General features: G+C 39.9%; 1 protein-coding gene across 1 annotated transcript in view; it reads left to right on the plus strand.

The window, feature by feature from the left end:
* The window catches only part of grk3 (G protein-coupled receptor kinase 3), an 84,655-nt gene that overhangs the window by 21,969 nt on the left and 40,194 nt on the right, over positions 1–22,492 (plus strand). Inside the window, exon 3 of the mRNA XM_047372398.1 lies at positions 1,794–1,870. Coding sequence (XP_047228354.1) covers positions 1,794–1,870 — 77 coding nt within the window. The remainder of the gene's footprint in view (positions 1–1,793; positions 1,871–22,492) is intronic.

Raw genomic sequence — 22,492 nt, forward strand, 5'->3', positions numbered from 1 at the left:
TGTTGTGGAAATACTGAAACAGTTGATTAGCAACTACTTTCTCACAGATTTTAGATAAGAATGGAAGGATAGGAAAGTTTTTCACTCGTCTTACATTTTATAAAACCCATGTGCTAAAAATGTTCGTCTTGTTTTAAGCCTGGTTTAAAATATCTAAAATAATGGTGTTTCTTGAAAAATTGTTGTATGGGTTCTGAAACATCAGCCTCATGATTCAGTAGTGAATGCTTACTGCTCTGCTTTCCAACCCATGGTACTCTGAAGATGTCCACAGTTGAAAAGTAAACTAGCCATTAGGGCTGCAACTAATGGTTATTTTGCTAATCCATCCATCTCTTGACTGTTTTTTCAGTTAATAATTTGAGAGCAAAAGGTGCTTACTTTTATACAGAATTTGAACCAGGTGAAGCTAAAGCTGTGCTACTTGATGACTTCTGGATAGAGCATGCTTACAGAGAGAATGTTTTTCATCTTAAATGTATAAATTTCTTGTACAGTGTGCTTATTTATTGCTCTGAGTCGGTTGTTCTTTCAGCAAATGACATGTTGATTCTGTATACTCCAGGTAATGATTCTTTGATTACTAAATTAGTTGACGATTATTTCATTTATCGATTAATTCAATTAATCCGATTAACAGTTTCCGCCCTACTAGCCAATGAGTTACTTGTTGAAAGGCTAATTGTAACGTAAAGCTTTAAAACCCCAAATATCCAAAACGTCGAGCAGTTTAAGCAGATTCCAATCTCTGTACCAAGCTGAAACTCATTGAAAACAGAACATTTGTCAAACAGCCCTGAGGAAACTGATTTGTAGGATAGTGAATTAGGAGCAAGTGTGAGACAAGCTTAAGTCACCAGAGAGCAAACATTTAGATCATCTCAAATTAGTATTGAGTGTGAGGCAGATGATTTTTCTAATGGGAAATCAGCTGAAATAGTCTGTTCTGCATTCAAGCCAGTGAACAGGAGAACTGTTGTTTAGCATTTAACTGTGAGGTTTGGTGATGCCTTCCAACCAAACTCTGACAGAAAATAGAACGTAGAGTGGATTTGGCTAAACTGCATTAAACAATTTGAGCTTGTTTTGGTCCAGAAAGGCAGAGTTAGGTCAACAGATTTGGACTGTCTGCTTGTTTATCTTATATTAGTTCCATTTGCTTACCCAAATAGAAGCACCAAAGCATTCCAGATTTAAAATGTTTAGCAGAAACGTAATCCATGAGCAGCAAGACAAACAAACCTTCTACCAAACAACCACAGTTTGAACAGGCATGATCAGCTTGGCCAACGAAACATAATGTAATGTTGAAGAAACCAAAAGGCTTGTCAGCATCCTTCATATTTTATGAGTAAACGTCTGTCATGCAAGCACTAAAGCAGATAATTTGCTGCTCAGCCTCTTGGTGTGTGCCGGCTGCAGTGTTAGCAGGAAAAACTTTGCTCTTCCCTTCCTGTTCTATGTGTAGGGTGCTGATAAAGTGTTAATGGGCCTATGAGGAAGGGTGTTAATTGATTCATTCTCCTTCGGCTTATTCTCATTAACACCCAGTCCCAGGATAGCTTGTATCTCTCCAGGTCCCCCCAGAAGCCTCCCATGTGTCCCTGTTCCCTCCCTGCAGTTCCTCCCTGTCAGGGGACGGGTGGCAGGGAGAGTTTCAAACCTAGGTCAGGATCTGGGAGGAAGCTGGAAGCAGACAGAGTTCATGACACATGTTGGTGGTTTAGCTGGTTTTGATAATGTACAATAATTTTTTTTGTGCTTCTCCTCCCATCCCTCCCTGTTTTTCACAGTATTCGCAGTGTGATGCAGAAGTACCTGGAGGAGAGAGATGAACTCACCTTTGACAAAATTTACAACCAGAAAATTGGTAAGTCTCGCCTTTTTTCCTGAACATTAGCAGCATTTAATTCTGCAATGCATTAAACTGCAAATGTTCATGAGGTTCTATCTACTATTGTTTGTTTCAATGCCAATAACTGCATAGTTTTCTATTAAAATTTTTAACAAAAAGCCACTTCCACATTTATTGGTTCCCCCTCGGAAAGATGTGTAAAATGCTTTAAAATGACATGAACTTTCTTGCATTAGCATGGTTTCACACTGAGAATTAAATCTCACCTCATTTCAATGCATTTATTCAGTGGAAAGAATAATCCATGATAGGAAACAGCTGTTTTATTCATTGGAGGTTCATATGAAGTAGAAGTAGGTGAAGCATTTATGAGCTTTGGTTCAGTAGTCTAGTTCTATTAGCCATTCTTCAAAACCGGATCGGAGGACATATCATTTAAATAAGGCACCTGAAAGGGTCATTATATCCAGTCAGAGATATTTAAAAAGATTAAACCAACTGAAACTGGGACAAACCAGGCTGCCACCATGCCCATTGAGGGGCATGGTAAGGGAGGTTCAGAACAAAATCTGTAAAGGTTTGCACATTTTTAGCAGAGGTGCCAGTAAATGCTGCAGAGAAGGTTTAAACCGACAACCAAAAAGTTCTAGCAGAGTAGGATATTAAAATGTATCAAGTTATCTCATTTATATAAGTAGCTGTTTAGGGGTTTTATTCTTATGGGCTGTTACTGCCAGACAGACTGCCTGTTGCAGTGAGAGCAGTCTGGTGGTTCGGGACGGCCTTCTGTGCAGAGCTGACAGAGAAAAGCAGGACTTAAACAGCCTTTTGTATAATACAAATATTCAGCGGGAGAGAAGTTGTCTGTTTGTTGGGTATCAACATCTGATTAGAAAACGAAGGAGGACACACAGTAAACCAGATGCCAAACGGATTACCGTTCCGAGCTGCTGTGGAGCATGGTGGATTTGCAAATGACAGAAGCTAGTTGGGAAAACATCAGTTAGATGTAGGTGATATTTCCCATCTAGAAAAGGCAGACAACTGTTAGAGTAAGTAGTGCTAACCTCGCTTACCAAACCAGTTGCTAGTAAAAGATGTTGAAAACTTTTGTAAAAGTGTTCCCTTTTGACAATATGAGATGCACCAATCAGTCATAGAGCAGGCCACAATCCCTATTGGTGACCAGGAGCTCAAATACTAAGAATTTAGAAAAAAAAATCTCGAAAGTCAATAAAGCATTAAAACCAAAAACGTTCACCATTGTTACTGCCAACAGCATGAATTCTGTCGGTTTTTTAGATTGGGAAAGGTCAGATAAAGGTTACGGTTGTGGGCTTTGGTTCATAGATTTGATCAAGAACGTCATCCCTGTTGGACACAGAACCACTTCTGTCAAACAACCTAGGGCACAATTTTTCTCTTATGTTATTTTGCTTTGAGGAAAAGCAAATTGTAACCAATCAAAATTGGTTGATCAGATCTTAAAGGAAACACTAAACCGGTATCAGCCAGAAAAAATGCTCCAATAATTGTCTCTTACTGACAAGGAAAAATCTGATTTTAGTGCATGGCTAAGTGTGAAGTCTCTTTGGAGTCTGTAGCAAATATCCTTCAGAATAAGAGCTGCCAGTTATCTGCAGATTTGTTCCAGTTGTACCAGTAGCAGAGACCAGCTCTCTAGATGAGAAGGGCATGCACATAAAAAGGCATCATTCCGATACTTGTACATTTATTTTTGATGTAAGCAATAATTGTGGACAACTGGTTGTGTATGTTGTTTGGATGGAGCTTTTCAAACATTTTACCTAAAGCATCACAGATTGGAACCCAAAACTGTGGTCAGTGCATCTTGAGCAATGATTCTCAGTGTTACCGGGGCTGTCAAAGTTCCTGATCTACAATGTTGTTTTTGTTGTAAGAGAGCTTAATGTCAGTTTGTTTTGTTGGCTCAGTGCTCAGCATTATGTTTCCTGCTTCCTCTGGCTGGCCTGGTGGAAGCTGTGCCCCTCTGCCGGCTCTCCGGAGTGTTTCTATTCAGAGCTGACCGGCTGTGTGCCAGCAGTTGTGGCGTACCAGGGGACCACAGCCACCCTGCAGGCTTGTGCTGGGTTTACTTACTCTTCTCACCCCCACCCCATGAGAATAGGCTCTTTTAATTGTCCCTTGCTTCATCTTCGTCTTCAGCTCCTCTCTCTCTGACAGGCTTAACACTCATTTCATTTTCTATCCCTTGTGCTCAGTTTTTGTTCCTTCATCCTATGCTTTCTGGCCTGAACATGCATGCAAGATAAATTACTTTTAATAAGATAGTAATCCTCTGAATGTAGCATGTACTTGGTGAGATTTTGTCCAAAATAGGTTCGAGCTCCTCAAAAAATAAATAAATAAATAAAAAAAGAGCTCAATTAAAACCTCAGACAGATTAAGGTTCTAAGACCATAACCGGATCAGAAGTCCAAAAGGCACCAACACACACAGTTCAATTTAATTCCATTTTATTCATTTAGCACCAAACAAAGGTAATCTCAAAGCAGTGTACAAATCAAACAGTTCAAATCACATCATATTCATTAAATCCCAATCCAATCATATATAATCACATTCTGATTCAGTTTATAAAGTTAATTATGGTCCATTGCAGTACAGTCAAAGTCAGTTCACCATTCAGTCCCGGTTGGTTAAAACTTCAATATCTGAAGCACATGGATCCAAAGGATCCAGTTTTTGGGGTCTATTTTCAAGCTGCAAATGTTGGCCCCCAACCAACTTACTTGCCTATATGTGACCCACGTTCAGTTGTCATTTCTTTTTTTCAAATCAGACCCAGACCACTTTCTTATGTGGTCCTAAATCTGACCTGTTTCCCATGTTTTTCGACTTTGGTTTAAACATTTGACTTTACCTCATTGTGTGTGCAGACTCATAATTTTGTAATTGAGGAGACAGGATGAAGTAAAATCAAATGTAAACAATGGATTTACCAAGCATGGTTGATGTTGTGACTCCTGCTCTGTTTAATTATTGGCTACTTACATCATTGTTGAGAGTTGAAGCTTTAAGCTGTGCCTCTTGGTTCACACTGTGCAGAACAATGCTACTTACATGTGTATCAAGGTAGTCACATCGACAAGCTGCTTCCTGTTACTATAGTTAAACGTTTTTCCATACAATAAAGGTATCTGACGGTGCTTTCACAACAAACCGTTGGCGTGCCATTTCAAGGTCCAGGATGATCCGCTCCTGAAACCGAACAGAGAACCGTATCCTGGAACAGTTACAACTGCCTGAGAGGGCAGTGCATTAGAATAGAAGAAGTAGAGAAAATCAAAGGAAGAGCGCGAATCTGAAGATGAAGTTTGAAAATGTCTCACGGAGCTATATGGAGTAGTGAAGAGGTGCAGGCACACAACTACATTTGAACACCACAGTAATAACAGAAACCCATATGAGACGGACCTTTTTCTTTGTGCTTTTTTGTTCCTTATCAGCGCAATACTGCCCTCCGAAACAGTCCGTTGCAACTGCATGACTTAGTTCGGTCTGCTTTTAAAAAATCTTGGTGTTAAAGCAAACTGGGGCAACCGAAGGTGTGAGATGATTTCTCACTTTCTCACACTCCTCATTGTGTAAGTTGTTATTAAGAAAAGGACTGTTATGCCTGGTTCACGCGGCAGGATATTTATGTCGATTTCTACCCCGATCTTCCCCTTCCGATATAATCTGATTATCCTGATGGCTCTTAAAATACTCTGATGAAATAATCCTGCTGTGTGTGGTGTGTTAAGAGTGATCTATTCTGCTTGGAAGGACGTCAGGATAGTGTTGGCTCGATACTCCACCGTGTGGGGTGTTCCCTGAGGACATGCGAGCACGCAGCCGGTTGAATGTGACATATAGCCAATCAGAAAGCGATGTGACAGAAACACGGAAGGGAGTAACTCTGAACTCACGTTTGATCTCGAGAGGGTTTGCGAGATTTCCCATCTGACATCTGAATGTTCGTGGGTGAAATGTGTTTGTGTGTGGTGTGTTGTGCTTGCCATGTGGCTAGACACCACACACTGTAGGACAGAACATTGTTTATCATCATGTGTGGGGTGTCAGGTTTTGAAAATCTCATCTTTGAACTGATATACAAGATTTATAATATAGTCTAATATTACAGTGCGATTTTAGGCTTATAGTATTATGATACAATAAAAGGTTGAACAGGCTGATTGTGAGGTGGAGCCTGTTGCTGAAGCATCGCAGCCTGGTTCGGTCATTAAGAGCCACATCTTTCCCAGCGTTGTGACTAGAAACGAGTTGCATCATTTGGCATTGCTGGTATTTAAGTTTCGTTTTAAGGTGGTAAAACATGTTGCTCTGCCACCCTGTGCAGGAGCCGTCACACCACACACTTTGAAGCATCACAATTTCTGCTCATAATTGGACTGTTTTAAAACCTGAACAGAGTCCAAATATATGGATGTTTTAGCAGCCACCTTTTTAGCCAGCTGTTCCCGTGCGCTCTCAGCCCTGCTGCTCTCTGGTAGCTATTAACGTTGATGTTTAGTGATTATGTCAACAATCGTTATTGTGGTTTGTTGGGAGAACGAAAATCTATCATAGGCCAAAACATTTCTACTATATCGTACATATTTCACATTAGTGTTCGTAAGGTCATAATCGGCGTGGCTTAGCAGTAGAGCACGTATGTGGAAGCCTTAGTCTTCCCGGGCTAGAGTCCTGACCCCGGAGACCTATGCTCTGTGTCTTTCCCTTCTCTCTACCCTACTTCCTGGAAAAGAGAAAGACATATCCAACATATCTAAATGTAATATTTACCTTACAAATATTAGGTTGAAATGATGCAGGTCTATGTAGAGTTTGTAGAGAAAATGATTGTTTGTAGAACATACATTTTATTACATTCTCAACTTAAAGTTGGGGGTACAAATTAAATTCTGTAAATTATATTTCTTCAAGAGAAATTGTGATTGGTTAAAGGTCAGAAATTGGCCACAGAATCAATCATCTGTAGTTAGTGTTTCATTCTCCAGTTATTTCTCCAGTTATTCCAATAACTGATCTCAAAGAATGCCAAACTGTCTCAGGCTGTGTTGCAATACGCTTCCTGGCTTCAGCAAACAGTTCTGAGGTAGTGAGTGTGTTTACATATTGGAAATTTAAATGTATAGTTTTGCATGTTACTGTGTTATGTGATAGCTGTTTCTAAAAACATCTTCCAGAGCTGTGTAGCTGGCAACTTGTTTATCAGTTCAATCAGGATCAACAAATCAGGACAAATGTTTACATGCACTGAATAGATTTTCAGGTCACTACTTTTAGAAGAACAATAACTAGAAAGAGAAATCCCTCAAGTTCGTAGTATTAAACAACATTTGAAGTGTCTGTGTGCATAAAATGGCTAAAGTGAAAGACTGCAGTACCCAGAGGGACTCATTCATACTCTGTCTTCTTTTACTATTATCAGCTGATATGAACATCAGTGCAGCAGAAATATGAGATCTCAGCACATCTTCCGAATTTCACAGACTCTGACCTCTTCACCTAGGTTAGACTTCCAAAAATCGCTTTATTTTCCAGTCCTCCAACTTCAGAGCAGTAAATCTATGGAAGGCTGCCAGTTATTCTGGCACTGAACTCAAAGAGCCCTCACACATGGTTCCTTTGTTTGTGTAGCATTGAGAAGGAGTCTGACCTGTATCACTGAGATGTAAATAGGATTTTTATTTTTTTATTTTTTTTTGCATTAGTGAAGCAAACAAGTCTGACATCTGAGGTGTGAAAATATCTTGATTTTTAAAATTAATCTCAGCTATGTCACCAGTTGAGCATTGATGTTCTCCTGGACACAAACAACAGCTTGTTGAACAAATGAAATTATAGTATGCTGTATTTCTGGGCGGAGCAGAAAAACAAAGGTAGCGTTCCAAACTTTAGGCCAACATTAGTGAAGAATAATGTAGTCAATGTGGTATATTCCAATATAACCTATATTTACACTATAATCACCAGTTTAAAAGAAAATAATATGCCAAAGACTGATTCCTGACAAGGTAAAGAGGATACCATCTATGTCTCTAAAAAGGTACAAATTAAAGTGTCTCACGTAGAGCCAAATCCGAAGCGTGCCTAAAGTTCTTTAGCAACAACATGCCAACAGTTAAAGTAAAAATAGGCACACACATTAAAATTCAAAATGAGAAAGAGAGCACAAAGATAAATGATAATCACCAAAGATTGAAATCAAAAGATACATTTCTGGCTGATATCTTGATTAACGTTTTCTGAGTTTTATCCTCAAACTGTGGCGCATGAAAACGTTTGAGTGGGAATACACTGTAGTTGGATGTGAAACTCCTGCTTCAGGAAAAAAACGGATCAGCATCGCTGAAACGTCATTGGTGAATGAGCTAAATGGACCGTATTAGACCTTCTAGTGTGTAATTTTACTGCAGTTTTCAAGCATTCCTTCTCAAAATATTAGCATATTGTGATAAAGTTCATTATTTTCCAAAATGTAATGATGAAAATTTAACATTCATATATTTTAGATTCATTGCACTCTAACTGAAATATTTCAGGTCTTTTATTGTCTTAATACGGATAATTTTGGCATACAGCTCATGAAAACCCAAAATTCCTATCTCACAAAATTAGCATATTTACCGACCAATAAAAGAAAAGTGTTTTTAATACAAAAAACGTCAACCTTCAAATAATCATGTACAGTTATGCACTCAATACTTGGTCGGGAATCCTTTGGCAGAAATGACTGCTTCAATGCGGCGTGGCATGGAGGCAATCTGCCTGTGGCACTGCTGAGGTCTTATGGAGGCCCAGGATGCTTCGATAGCGGCCTTTAGCTCATCCAGAGTGTTGGGTCTTGAGTCTCTCAACGTTCTCTTCACAATATCCCACAGATTCTCTATGGGGTTCAGGTCAGGAGAGTTGTCAGGCCAATTGAGCACAGTGATACTATGGTCAGTAAACCATTTACTAGTGGTTTTGGCACTGTGAGCAGGTGCCAGGTCGTGCTGAAAAATGAAATCTTCATCTCCATAAAGCTTTTCAGCAGATGGAAGTATGAAGTGCTCCAAAATCTCCTGATAGCTAGCTGCATTGACCCTGCCCTTGATAAAACACAGTGGACCAACACCAGCAGCTGACACGGCACCCCAGACCATCACTGACTGTGGGTAATTGAAACTGGACTTCTGGCATTTTGGCATTTCCTTCTCCCCAGTCTTCCTCCAGACTCTGGCACCTTGATTTCCGAATGACATACAGAATTTGCTTTCATCCGAAAAAAGTACTTTGGACCACTGAGCAACAGTTCAGTGCTGCTTCTCTGTAGCCCAGGTCAGGTGCTTCTGCCGCTGTTTCTGGTTCAAAAGTGGTTTGACCTGGGGAATGCGGCACCTGTAGCCCATTTCCTGCACACGCCTGTGCACGGTGGCTCTGGATGTTTCTACTCCAGACTCAGTCCACTGCTTCCGCAGGTCCCCCAAGGTTTGGAATCGGCCCTTCTCCACAATCTTCCTCAGGGTCCGGTCACATCTTCTCGTTGTGCAGCGTTTTCTGCCACACTTTTTCCTTCCCACAGACTTCCCACTGAGGTGCCTTGATACAGCACTCTGGGAACAGCCTATTCGTTCAGATATTTCTTTCTGTGTCTTACCCTCTTGCTTGAGGATGTCAATAGTGGCCTTCTGGACAGCAGTCAGGTCGGCAGTCTTACCCATGATTGGGGTTTTGAGTGATGAACCAGGCTGGGAGTTTTAAAGGCCTCTGGAATCTTTTGCAGGTGTTTAGAGTTAACTCGTTGATTCAGATGATTAGGTTCATAGCTCGTTTAGAGACCCTTTTAATGATATGCTAATTTTGTGTGATAGGAATTTTGGGTTTTCATGAGCTGTATGCCAAAATCATCTGTATTAAGACAATAAAAGACCTGAAATATTTCAGTTAGTGTGCAATGAATCTAAAATATATGAATGTTAAATTTTCATCATTACATTTTGGAAAATAATGAACTTTATCACAATATGCTAATATTTTGAGAAGGACCTGTATGTGGCATATGCTACCTTTAAATGACTTGGACCAGTACCTGGGGTTCTATAGTCTGCTATGAATAAATCCGCTTTCACCACTTCGTACAGAGTTTGTCATGGTAAAGGAAACATTTACATCGGTAACATTTGTTAAAGTGGCTGGAGGCGGTTTCTGTGCTGTTAGAGTGCATGTCTGACCAAACGCCACTACTGTAGGGTTAGTTTTAGGAGATCTACTATCTAGTAATGAGGTAATCAAAGTGCTGGGAATGTTTTGCCATGGTAATGTTCAGCGCTGGGAGCCGTTTCCACTCCAATATACGAGTAAATCATAGGTACCTCCAGTGATGATTGATTTCACAGCTGCGAAAAGTTTACTGATGTGCGCTGCTCTGTTTACTACTTCTGTTTTGGTTTTGTCTCAGAGCTTTCATTAGTCTCGTTCTGATCTGCAGCATCAAATAAAACAAATTAAAAACGCATAAAAAAAACCTCATTCTTTTTATATGAGATCTTCATTCATTTGCTAGTCTCAAAGGAACTCGGTAGGAGCAAAAATGTTCTCTAACCTGCTTGTTTGTTGCTAAATGTTATTTTAATTTTAATAAGAGGTATACTACAAGATGATATAACTGGATATCCACGGGCCACTGTAGTACTGGGTTCTAATTTGTTCTGCATGTGTTATTGGACCTCCAGAGCTCCGTTGTTGGTGGAATATCTGTGTGTGTCAGTTATGACCGCATCAGTTACCTTCCAAATGAAACCTATAAAATATGACACTGAGCTATGGAGGCAGGGAGGGGAATTCATGTGAAGAGGGGGTCATTCACAAGTTGATTTGGATTTCATCGTTCCCGCCTTTCTGCCTTGCAGCTCTTCCTCCATCTTTATCCTTCACTTTGTCTCTATTCTCTCCTAATGTTCCCCCCTTCCTCGCTCCTTTCTTTCTCTCACTTTTGCTTTGGCATTCTCCCTCTCCATCTGTCAGACTTCTGGAACGGGTGATGGAGAGTCGTGGGTTGCTTAGCAACTGCGGTTGCTGTGGTAACCGTGCCAGAACTGCTGCTTTTTGCTAGTCGATGGAGAGAAATGAAATTGATTAGAGGAGGAATAAAATAGGTGATGAGAACTGAAGGGAGAGAAGGCGGGGCGGGGGGCTGTTCGGGGGATTGTAAAAGGAGACCAATTAAAGGAGAAACCCTCTCATGGTCTGCATTTCCCAGAAAGCATCACGGAATGTGCAGGCTTTGAATTTGATGTCAACACACGGCCTGTGCCACCTGCCCATTTATTCATTCATCATGATTCACACCATCCTATAATACCAAAGGCTCTGGTAGCAGCCTGTCTGACTTACTAAAGCTAACAGTTGCAGCTCTACAGCAGTACAGTGTTCACCCCCCCCCCCCCCCTTTAATATCCACAGAGCTATGTTTTATACCCTTCCTCATCTCGTTACAGTATTCACCTCGGTATCACTCGACCAATAGGCTACATCATTCAGGTCCTGCAAATTGCTACATAGCAGAAAGATGCGTGTTTTTGATGAAGGCAGATCAGTTTAATTGTTAATCTATGTAGCAACAACTCCCATGTAATCCCATCCCAAGGCACATTACAAGCTGATTGTTAACAACACTTTCGAATCGAAATTTGTTCAGTTCATTCCAGCTCATTGCCGTCCAATCACTGTAGTGAGACTCACCTTCGAATCTAATTACAGTGAATCCACTTAAGTCCATTTGGTATTCACCATCACAATATTAAACAGTAATATCATAATAGGATGTTGTCCTAATATTTTGAAGCCCTTGTAAAAGAAAATCAGCAGATTGCTTCTGACCTTCAGTTCAGTGCTCTCCTTCATCCTGAACAATCATGTGGCGACTAAAGGGGAAAAACTACAAATAAAAACCAAGCAGGTATGTGGGAAACCAGGAGAAGAGAGGCTGTAATATATTGACTTGATGTTGCTACTGGATTGCTCAGGGACAGGGTAGTCAAGGTCATCAGGTTGACAGGTGGCCAGTAATGATGATGATGGTGATGATGAGAGGAGCACTAAAGGTGAAAAATACATTCCAAATAAAAAGAGAAGAGAAAAGTATGTTGAACCCCGGCCCAATGATGATATCAAAAACCACGCTGAGGAGGGTGGAGGCAGCAAATTCATCACGGTGCAGGAGACAAAGATGGGATGGAAAACTTCTTTTTAATTGTGCCAAAAACAAAAAAAACTGCTTCATGTTACACTGCATGATCTGTTCTTACTGCTGGTAAACGGCCCACATCTTTACGGCACTATCAAGAACACAAAATTCAGTATAATCAAAAATCAGATGTTGTGCTTTATAACAATATTGTGATGTTCAGATGTACTTCAGACATCTAACAGTTTTTTAACTTAATTTATTTCATTTTCTTGTATGATCATGAATTCATAAAATGATTGTCTTAAAAATAAAAAAAATTAAGTGAAATTGAATTGATCAATTTTAAATGCTCATGAAATGAAGCAAGGCCCGATGTCCAGTGTAAGAGACATTCAACAAAACCTAAATAAATATGATTTTTTACACAAACCTGAAAATTCTGAATTAAATTTGATTTGAGGGGAGTTCCTGCCTCAAGTGGAGGAGTTTAAGTATCTCGGGGTCTTGTTCACGAGTGAGGGAAGAATGGAGCGGGAGATCGACAGACGGATCGGTGCGGCTGCCGCAGTAACGGGGACGCTGTGCCGGTCCGTTGTGGTGAAGAGAGAGCTGAGCCGAAAAGCGAAGCTCTCGATTTACCGGTCGGTCTATGTTCCTACACTCACCTATGGCCATGAACTTTGGGTCATGACCGAAAGAACGAGATCCCAGATAGAAGCGGCTGAAATGAGCTTCCTCCGTAGGGTGGCCGGGCACTCCCTTAGAGATAGGGTGAGGAGCTTGGCCATCCGGGAGGGGCTCGGAGTAGAGCCGCTGCTCCTCCACATCGAGAGGAGCCAGTTGAGGTGGCTCGGGCATCTATACTGGATGCCTCCTGGACGCCTTCCTCGGGAGGTGTTCCAGGCACGTCCCACCGGGAGGAGACCCAGGGGACGCCCCAGGACACGCTGGAGGACTATGTCTCTCGGCTGGCCTGGGAACGCCTTGGGCTCCCCCCGCAGGAGCTGGAGGAGGTGCTTGGGGAGAGGGACGCCTGAGTGTCTCCGCTGAGTCTGCTGCACCCGCGACCCGGTCCCAGATAAAGCGGAAGATTACGAGTACAAATTTGATTTGAATTTGTAGAAGAAAATTGAGCATGGAAAAAAGGTTTAGGTTTCCAGAATGTTCCTTGTTTCAAATCTTTTTTCATAACTTTTCATTTTAATAGTGTTCTTTATACTTGATTTGTGATATCATTGCCTGAGATTCATTTCAAATTTATTGATCATTTTGATTTTTCACTCACTGGTAGAAGCCATAGGTAAAATCACACTCATTGAAAAATTTGTTTTTTTGGCCCCTGGGAACCACTCAGGTCATTGTTCAGATCTTGGTATGTGAACAAAGGCGTTCCCATGCCTTATGTAGGATATTTTGCAAACAAAATAGAGGCATTACAATGTTTTATTTAATGTAGGATTCTCCCATTCAGATTGTATAGACTGAAGACGCACTAAGCAGGCTTTTCCTGGAGGTCTGACCTGCTGCTTCAAATTTCATCCAGTTCCAGTTTTATAACGCACCAAAATGTGTTGCTCATTCTTTGGAAGTATTTGGGTTAAGTAAAAAAGAAAATAAAGTAATTACTTGGATTATTCCCAATGAAGCTTCAAAGCAGGTGCCCATAACCTTTAATTAAATTGGAAAAATGAATAAATATGATTTTTAATAACTCTAAAAAAAGTGCATCAAAGCATATGCTTCATGCTGATGTGGTTGGAGAGCAAAAATAGATGGAGTTAATAGCTTTGATGCATTTAATGAAGGGGGGGTGTATTTCGAGGTTGAACATTTGACAGACTCTCTGTATTCTGTGATGTCTCCTTTTTTGCTCTCTTGAAGGCCATGGTCTTAAATTCTTTTTTAATTTAGTGTCGTGAGCCTGCATTATGCTCACCTTGTTCCTTTAGGAACATTGATGCATTCGTTAAAGTAGTGTGAGAAAGAGGATATCTGGTGGCTAGGGCTGATGTTCCGATGTGGATCTGCTGCTTACCCCTCCTGCTACTTCTGCAGAAAGTTGTCTCCTCTCTATTCTTTTTTTGGCAACCTCACCAAATGTCTTTTCAGGTTGAAGATGTTTTATGAAGCATGTCACTGCTTTTAGCCTTTATTGGTTAGAATCTTGAAAATTGCCGGCTCGGTAAAGGTCACACCATCTGTTACGAGCTGCATCATTTTCACCCAGTTGTCTTGTAGAAGTCGTACTTGGCACATACCGTATGTGATGCTGCTGCTTCAACATGCAGGCCTCTGTTCTCCTGAGAGTCTTAGAGATGCTCTCCATATGCAACTGATCTTTATTGTGTCCAGTTAGGTTGTACGTCTTGCTGTGGGCAGGGCCATGCTTACTCCTGTCAGAGTATTGTTTTTTATTATTGTAAACCAAATGCAGTTTCCCGCTAATATAAGATCCTGTGTTTGGTACAGCAAGTGCAGTGTGTTTGTATTGACACATGCATCAGACCAAACATCCTTGATTTGTAGAGTCAAACACTGCTGTGATGATAATGTGAGGAGCGTTGGTCGGTGAATAATACTCGTTGGTTTGAAATAAGCATGCTATTGCTAATGTGGTTTTGTTTAGTCATCCTCGTTTGGATGCAGATTGGACGCTCAGGTTGTCATTTTCCACATAAATAAAAAGAAACATTGAACAGATTTCCAAATTGGCGTATTTCTATATTTTCCTGCACCTATTGCAATATCTGCAAATGTATCTTTGATAGTGTTGTAACTTGTAACACAAAAAACATGTTTGATTGTGCTAATTTGTTGCATTTGTAAGGTGACAGTGGTAGAGGTTTGTCCTGTAAACCGTGGGTTGCCAGTTCAAACCCCCACTCTTTGTCTCAGTCGTTGTATCCTTGGGCAAGACATCCTCCTCGCCTGCTGATGGTGGTCAGAGGGCTTGTTGGCAGCCTCACTTGTGTCAGTCTGCCCCAGGGCAGCTGTGGCTACAATGTAGCTTACCACTGTCAGTGTATGAATGTGTGTATGAATGGGTGAATGACTGATTGTAGTATAAAGCCCTTTGGGGTCTCCGCGGACTTGATAAAGCGCTATACAGGTGCAGGCTATAGTGAGTTGGATGAAAATATTCTAATATTTAGGGCATCTTTTCAAACTCTTCCTTTAAATGTGATTTCTTCTGGATTTTAGATGATGTCACTGGATGATCCTAAACAGTCTTTTTGTAAGTGGAATCAGAACCTAAAAACACTTGATATTTAAAGCCTTTTGGTCCTGTTTAGACCGGGCTGCAGGATAAAATCATTAGTGTCTGTGCACTGATGCTGAGTGTAGTCAGAAATAGCTTTATTTGTCATAACAGCTCTCCTCATGTGTATTTGATTACATATTGGATTGATAGTTTTGTTGCAACTAAGTCCACAAAAAGTGGTGTGACGTTCAGTTGTCAGCCCATTGTTTTAAATGAGTGTGTTTATTTGCCGATAGAGCAGGTAACTGATTTGTTTTGACAAAATCAGTTCTACTTAAAGCTGTCCACTGGTAACTGAATCAGTTGGGAGCTTTATGTTAAAGGCTGGTTTAATTTGATGTCTGCTTTGAAGGATGTTGCTCAGACTAGGTGGACTGCTGAATCAAAGACATTTCCTCTGAGCCTTGTTATTTTCAGAGAAAAACCCAACAGTATAGCTAAATAATCTGTCACTTTCCAAGGAATCAAGATTCTCAAGAGAAGGGGATGGTATTGGTGGTCTTTTTGCTTTGGCTTTAAGCCAAACTCTATGCCTACTCTTTGTTCCTACTTTTCCTTGTTCCTTAGATCACCCCTTTCATACAGAATATACTATAATCTTCCATTGATCCTTCAGGATTGACTTTAAATGCCTGCTATATGTAGTCTGTGGAAGTCAGTTTATCTAAAATGTTCATGTTTCATTTCAGCACACCTCCAACCAATAACCAAGCCCCATACCTATCGGTTGAACAGATTTTTTTTTTCCTCGCAGTCAAAGATAACATCACAAACATCTAATTCTAACTCTGATTTCTGACACTTTGTTGTAAATGTGCCGTGAAAAGAAAGCAAGCGCCATTAAAGTACTGCTGCAGCGAGTGAACAGTGAGCATATTTCTTATTTCCTCCGCCCTTTCTGTAGCCGTCTCTTCATAAAATCATAACACATATTAGAAGAAATTTCTGATTTGCATACTTGCAACTAATGCTGCAAGGTGTCTGCTAACACTTACTAATGACCACCAGTGAGCAGCATAGTCAGTAGAATACTTAACATTGTTTGCTGAATCCTGAATGGATTCAGGATGAGTCTCTGTCACGCTGTGCTGTACATGTACACACAAACACACCCCAGACAGAGAAACGGTGGCTCTCTGCGACCCTGTAAAGGTCAGCGTATGTATAATGCAGCCCAGTCAAGTCGTCCCCTGATTCACATGATCCTTTTTATTTCTTTGTCTCGTATATTGGCTTCAAGCTGAACAAAGCTGTTTTGTCACTTTGGAATAAAAACAGAGTCCCTCTGCAGCCTGGATAAGTATGGACGAGAAGCAAAGCAAAAGGAAAAGATGTTGTATTTACAGACTTTTTTTCCTGTCTTGTTGTCTGTGCTATAATAAAAATATTTTTTTTAAATTAAGTTTCTTCAAGCAGTGTCTTTAGCAGCAGATTAGTTAGTTCCGGGTAACAATCACCGCATTTTATCGAGGAGCAGAAAATAACCATAAGAATGCAGAAGGTAGGCTTTAAGATTCAATACGAAAAACAATACATGTGGCCTATCAGGCGGCTCCTGGGGGCCAACATTATTTATAAATCATTGTTTAGAAATGACAATCATTATCATCAACTTGCTTTATTTTATGCTTGTACTGAAATATATTTGCACCCCCAAACAGTACTAAATTGTTTTTTTACATACATTTATTTGTAGTTGAGAATTTCTTTGTTTTGTACATTAATAATCCAAAATGTCCCACAATGCTGAAGGGAACTGCTTTTACTTTATGGCAGATTTTCAATAATTATTCTAATTTGTTCTTTCAGTTTGGTTTGGAGCAGATTTCATCTTTGCATTTTGTTTTGCATGAACAAAAACTGTATGATAAAGATGCATGTTTGTCTTTACTCTAAAATGTGCTGATATGTGAAGATGAATCTTCAGGGTTTGCCATAGAATGTGGCCTATGAGAAAAAATGAAATTAAAATGAAACCAGACCACACCAGTCACGTTTATCCTCTACAAAAATATTTCCCCATGCAAAGGAGTAAAAAAAAAAAAAAACAAGACTTTTTGTTTTTATGCTTATTCACTAACTTAAACGTGCTGATTGAAATGTGTTATGTTTTATATCTATCCACCTTTTACTATGATACCCCAGTTAACCTTGCTATAAATACATCTCATCTCTTCTGTGAAGGCCTCTCAGCTTCTAGGGGTATGAATACTTTTGCAAGCCACTGTGTACATAAAACACCTAAACCCGAATCTAAACTTGTACATGAAAGTTCTACTATTAGAAGACAAGTTCTTTTTTACCTTAAATAATCAAACCCAAGTGGCATCCACACACTGTAGCAATCTGTCACCATTTCTCTGTTGTTGCTAGTTATTACCAACTTGATTCATGTTGTTGGTTGATGTTGGATTTGGTTTTCTGTTTGTCTTAAAGCTGCTCTCATCTTTTTCTGCTTCTGTTGTCTCAAGGAAAAGCTAATTTAACCTTGTCTGGAAAGCAGCCTATCAGATGGAACTGGATTAATTTTAAAATATCATGGCAGGTATTGAAATCATTCAATACAGAAAAACATTGTCATATTTGTTTTTTAATCGTCTATAAACAATAATAAAGAGAAATATGAGCAAAGAGATTATAAGACTGCAACAAATGTTATCTAATTATATAAGTACAATGCATATATATATATATACACACACACACTCGCAGCATTTGTAACGTGTTGTTTAATGCATGCTGTTGTTTGACATTGTTGTCATTTGGTAAACATGGGAAATGGGATTTAGCCTTAAACCAGCCCTACAATCTGGCCAGTGGTTGTTGCTTTTAGAAGGCCTCAACTGAAGTAATTTCCTGTCGGGTGGTTTTTACCAAGGACCAACCCCTTAAAGATGTGAATAGCAGCTGCTCAGTGTGTTTATTTGGTTCCAGCACCTTGGAAGGATGAACTGATCCTCTTTTATTTAAATCAGACATTATTCAAACAGATCAGGGAAATTGTATCCTTGCTCCATTCCTAGTTTGCTCAAACTGCTGACCTACACTTCCTGATGTGCTTTACATTTAATTCACCTAGTCAGGATACTGGAAGTGTTTACCCCTCTCTGTGCGGCAGGTGTTAAGTCATTTTAGTGTAGAAGATCATGTCTGAAGGCATGAGAGGACAGAGACGGTTAGGTGTCCTTTACCCATCCTCTAACCTACGTTGTGAAAAGGGAAAGATGGTCGGCCACATTTGGTATTGCCACAGAAACACAGCCTCATGCTGTTGATGTGACCTGAACAGTAGTGTGTAGGCCAGGACACCATAGCTGCTCCATCAGTGATGGAGTTGATCTTTATCTTATTGTTCTCAAAGTGCATGCTCTGTGCGCTCTGATTCTTGGTTATTTTGAGGTCATTTTTGCCCAGTGAAAGTAGGCGTGTATCCCTTTGCAGCTCTTTACACTTTGTGCTATTACGTGGATGTTTCAGACTGCATGTCTAAAGTCGTCCTTTGGGGACATTGTGTGTCAATTTTAGTTTATTTTGACTTTTTTTTCTTTTATTTTTCTATAGAAAAATAATTATTCATTATGATGTCAACTCCTGGGTTTGTAAATTGACAAATTAAAGTGGATAGTTAATCTTGGTCTTTTTAGAAGATGTCATGGTGGCATAAAGAGTCAGTATGAAGCCGAACAGCACCAACATTGCTTCTTATCAGCAGAAGCTGTTACGTTCTGGTATGATTGTTAAAACCCGTCTATACGCTTTATCAGCAGGGAGGAATCTAGTCAATTACACTAGAATATGTTCCTGTAAAAATGTGTGATTTAGCAGTTATGGATGTGTCCTGCAATAAAATGAAGAGAACTGAAAAAGCATGTTGGTGCAATCACAGGGAGATCATTGGCCGCATGTCCTGGCGGGCAGTGATCTGTTCAGATTTTTTCTTTCAGAGATGCTAACACCCAAAACGCAAGGGGAAAAAAGCTGGGGAAGTGTGGAGCTCTGTGATAGTTAACAATTATTCATTCAATAGACTTCGCATTTCTGTATTTAAATACGCTATAGTTTTACTTCTATTTCCCTATATCCATTTCTGTGTTTCCGGCTCACAGCACATTCCAAAGCAAAGTAGGAAGATAAAGCTCTTATCACACAGCAGTGTTGACATTTCTTCTTACAGGATTCAAAGGGCAAAGCTGTGAAAGGTTTTGGATGTGATTGTTTGTCGTTCCTTCCATAATGTTACATTTTCTCTGTTAAATATTGTCTGAATGACAGCTGAAAAGCTCTAAATATAATTTTGTCAGTTTGTCCTGAAAGTGGTTCAGCTGGGCCCATGTTGGGACTAAAGGACCACAACATGGGGATTTTAAACTGACATTCTTTTTAAAGTAAAAAAAAAAAATGTTTATAGTACATTTTTGCTAGAAGCCAGAAATTTGTTCCCTCTGTTGTATTTTAGGGTTACTTCATGTACACGTACACACACACACACACGTACACGTACACACACACACGTACACACACACACATCTATGTTTTACTATCTTTGAGGGCTTTGCATTGACTTTCATTCATTTCTATGGCCTAACCCTGACCTTTCCCCTAACCTTAACCATTACCAGTGCATACCTAACCCTAAAATATGAAAAATGGTTCTCACTCAGCAGCAAATACAAGAACTCACACATGTAAATAGATAGATGCCAAACAACTTCACTATCGTGGCAAATACCACCAATTGGCAGTAAAGGGCCCCTGGGCACTGAAGCTTAGGGGCCTAATTTTAAATAGGTGCACATACTGTGGCAAAACCAGTTTATCTGAAATGTGCAAATGCTAATCACCTAACCCTAAGACCATCTAATCAGTGTATCTGTGTGAGTCCACTACATTAGGACATATCCACAAAGCTCAGACTGTAAAAATCACTTCAATTATTCCAATACTCAACTCTACTTCTGATTTTGATATCTGTGCTATATAAAAATCACTCAGGACACACATGATATTTATTATGGACTAAAAAGAAACTTAATGACTTAATGTTTAGTTGCATATTTGTTTCTAGGATGGATTATGACAACGTGATGACACGTTTAGTCTTCACAAACACATATTGCTCTGAAAATAAAGCTGACCAATATCATATAGGCTACTTCACTGTTCCGCTTCCATTAGGTGGTGCAATTACAGTATGCGGCTACGCAGTACACTATAATCATGCTAATAAATCATAGTTTGAAACATTAACGAAGTAATTATTGGTGTTTCTATGGAAACAACCGAGAAAAAAATACTAAAGAATTAATCCCAGCATACTATCAGTTGTTGAAGTTGGCAAACATCAATTAGAGTTTATCTTTATTATGAAAGAATGACTAAACATCCTGATTCATATTCCCTGGTACATTATACACCATTTGATATGTCCATTTCTATTAATTATTACAGACAAGCATTTCAGACAGCATATTACCAGCTCAGGATAAGCAAAGTTCAAAGAAGGCGATAATGTGTTTGATTACTTAAATAGCCAATGAAAAATCTAATAGCATGCATAATTGTGCAAACATTTATGCTGAAAAGTGTTCTGGCCTTACATCAGGCATGATAGAAGTTGATCTGGCTGTGAACAACACATGTTGGTAAGATGGGCTGGGTTAATGAGAAGATAAAGACCAATACTTTGTACTCGGGTGCAGCACATCCATTGTGTTATTGGTTTTTGTTTTCTGTTCTCTTAAACCAGTTTCTATAACCAGCAGCTCTTTGAAGGGGAAGGAGAATGGTTAGAACAATGGAGGGATGAGTCAAAAGTCTCAATCTAGCTCCTAAAGCCAACCTCAGAGAAAATGACTCAACAGACTGGCTATATAAAAGCTTTTGTCATGGGTATCCTGTTCTATTCTCACCAAAGTCGTGTAAAGCCATTCCTTTAAAACCTAAGGAAATCATTTCAGCCTGGAAAAATGGCAATGTGTCATCATCACATGTTACTTCAGTGCTTCTCTAGGGAAATTGGCAACATCTAAATTATTACATTATTAAAAGTATGGAATTTGATTGAAGTATTTTAAGTTGTCCTTCCATCCATCATCTGTCCATCTAACTCTTTTCACTTGCATCACATTATAAAAGCTTTTAAAATTAAAGTGAACAGTTGAGACTATAACGTTTTAATCCCTCCATTTGATGATACCAGTAACCAGCCCCTGCCTATTAGTAGTTAACCATAGGTTTTGTTTTTGCCTGGCCTGAAATACTAAATGAGATGGTTTCTGGTGGTGGTAGTGGGATTACTTTGTTTCTTAGTGTCAGCAGATGTGGACCAGGGCTGTTGGAACCAAGCAGTCAGTCCTGCTCCACACAGCCCACTGTTGCATGTGTGTGTGTGCAGGTGACAGAACACAGAGGCTGGCTCAACTACCAAACCTGGTATTTTTAGATTGTTCAGGTTGATCTCACTAATGAGACAAAGCTCACAGCAAGCCATGTCTGATTTCAGCCAGAGGTGGGTGAGCGTGTGTGAGACCTCTAGAAGAGCCTATTTGTTGAATTAGCTGGGTAGTGTTGAAGGATTCAGAGATTAAGGTTAATCCTTGAGTCTCTGTGATGTAAGAAGGGCTGTTTTTGCCCTCTATTAATGCTTCCCATGCACATTCAGTCCTTGCTGTTGAAAAGCTGTGTGCGCGTAGTGGGAGGAGGTGGAGGAGGGCCAAGAGGTCGGCGAGGCACCGATTCTGCACACAAGTATGCCCTGTGTACTTTGCTGTGTGCACATGCCATGCGTGGATGCACTTGAGGCCGTTTATTTGGCTGAGCCCTAGTGTCGGTGCAGGAGCAGAGAGGAAATGATGCGTCACATCTGGAAGAGAGATAAAGAAGAAGGGAAGAAGTGAGAATGGGTGATAGTGTGCGTGAAATCTAAAACAAATGGCTTCTGGTCTCAACATGTCTGTAACTGAATCAGTGAGGAGTCTAAAGCAGAAGCCACTTTTTACATGTTTAGAAACTCGCCTTCAGCTGTTTTTTGTTTTGCATGAACAAAAACAGTATGATAAAAATGCAGTCCATGTTTGTCTTTACTCTAAAATGTGCTGATATGTGAAGATGAATCTTCAGGGTTTGCCATAGAATGTGGCCTATGAGAAATGAA

The sequence above is a fragment of the Girardinichthys multiradiatus genome, chromosome 8 (assembly GCF_021462225.1).
Source record: "Girardinichthys multiradiatus isolate DD_20200921_A chromosome 8, DD_fGirMul_XY1, whole genome shotgun sequence".
NCBI lineage: Eukaryota > Metazoa > Chordata > Actinopteri > Cyprinodontiformes > Goodeidae > Girardinichthys > Girardinichthys multiradiatus.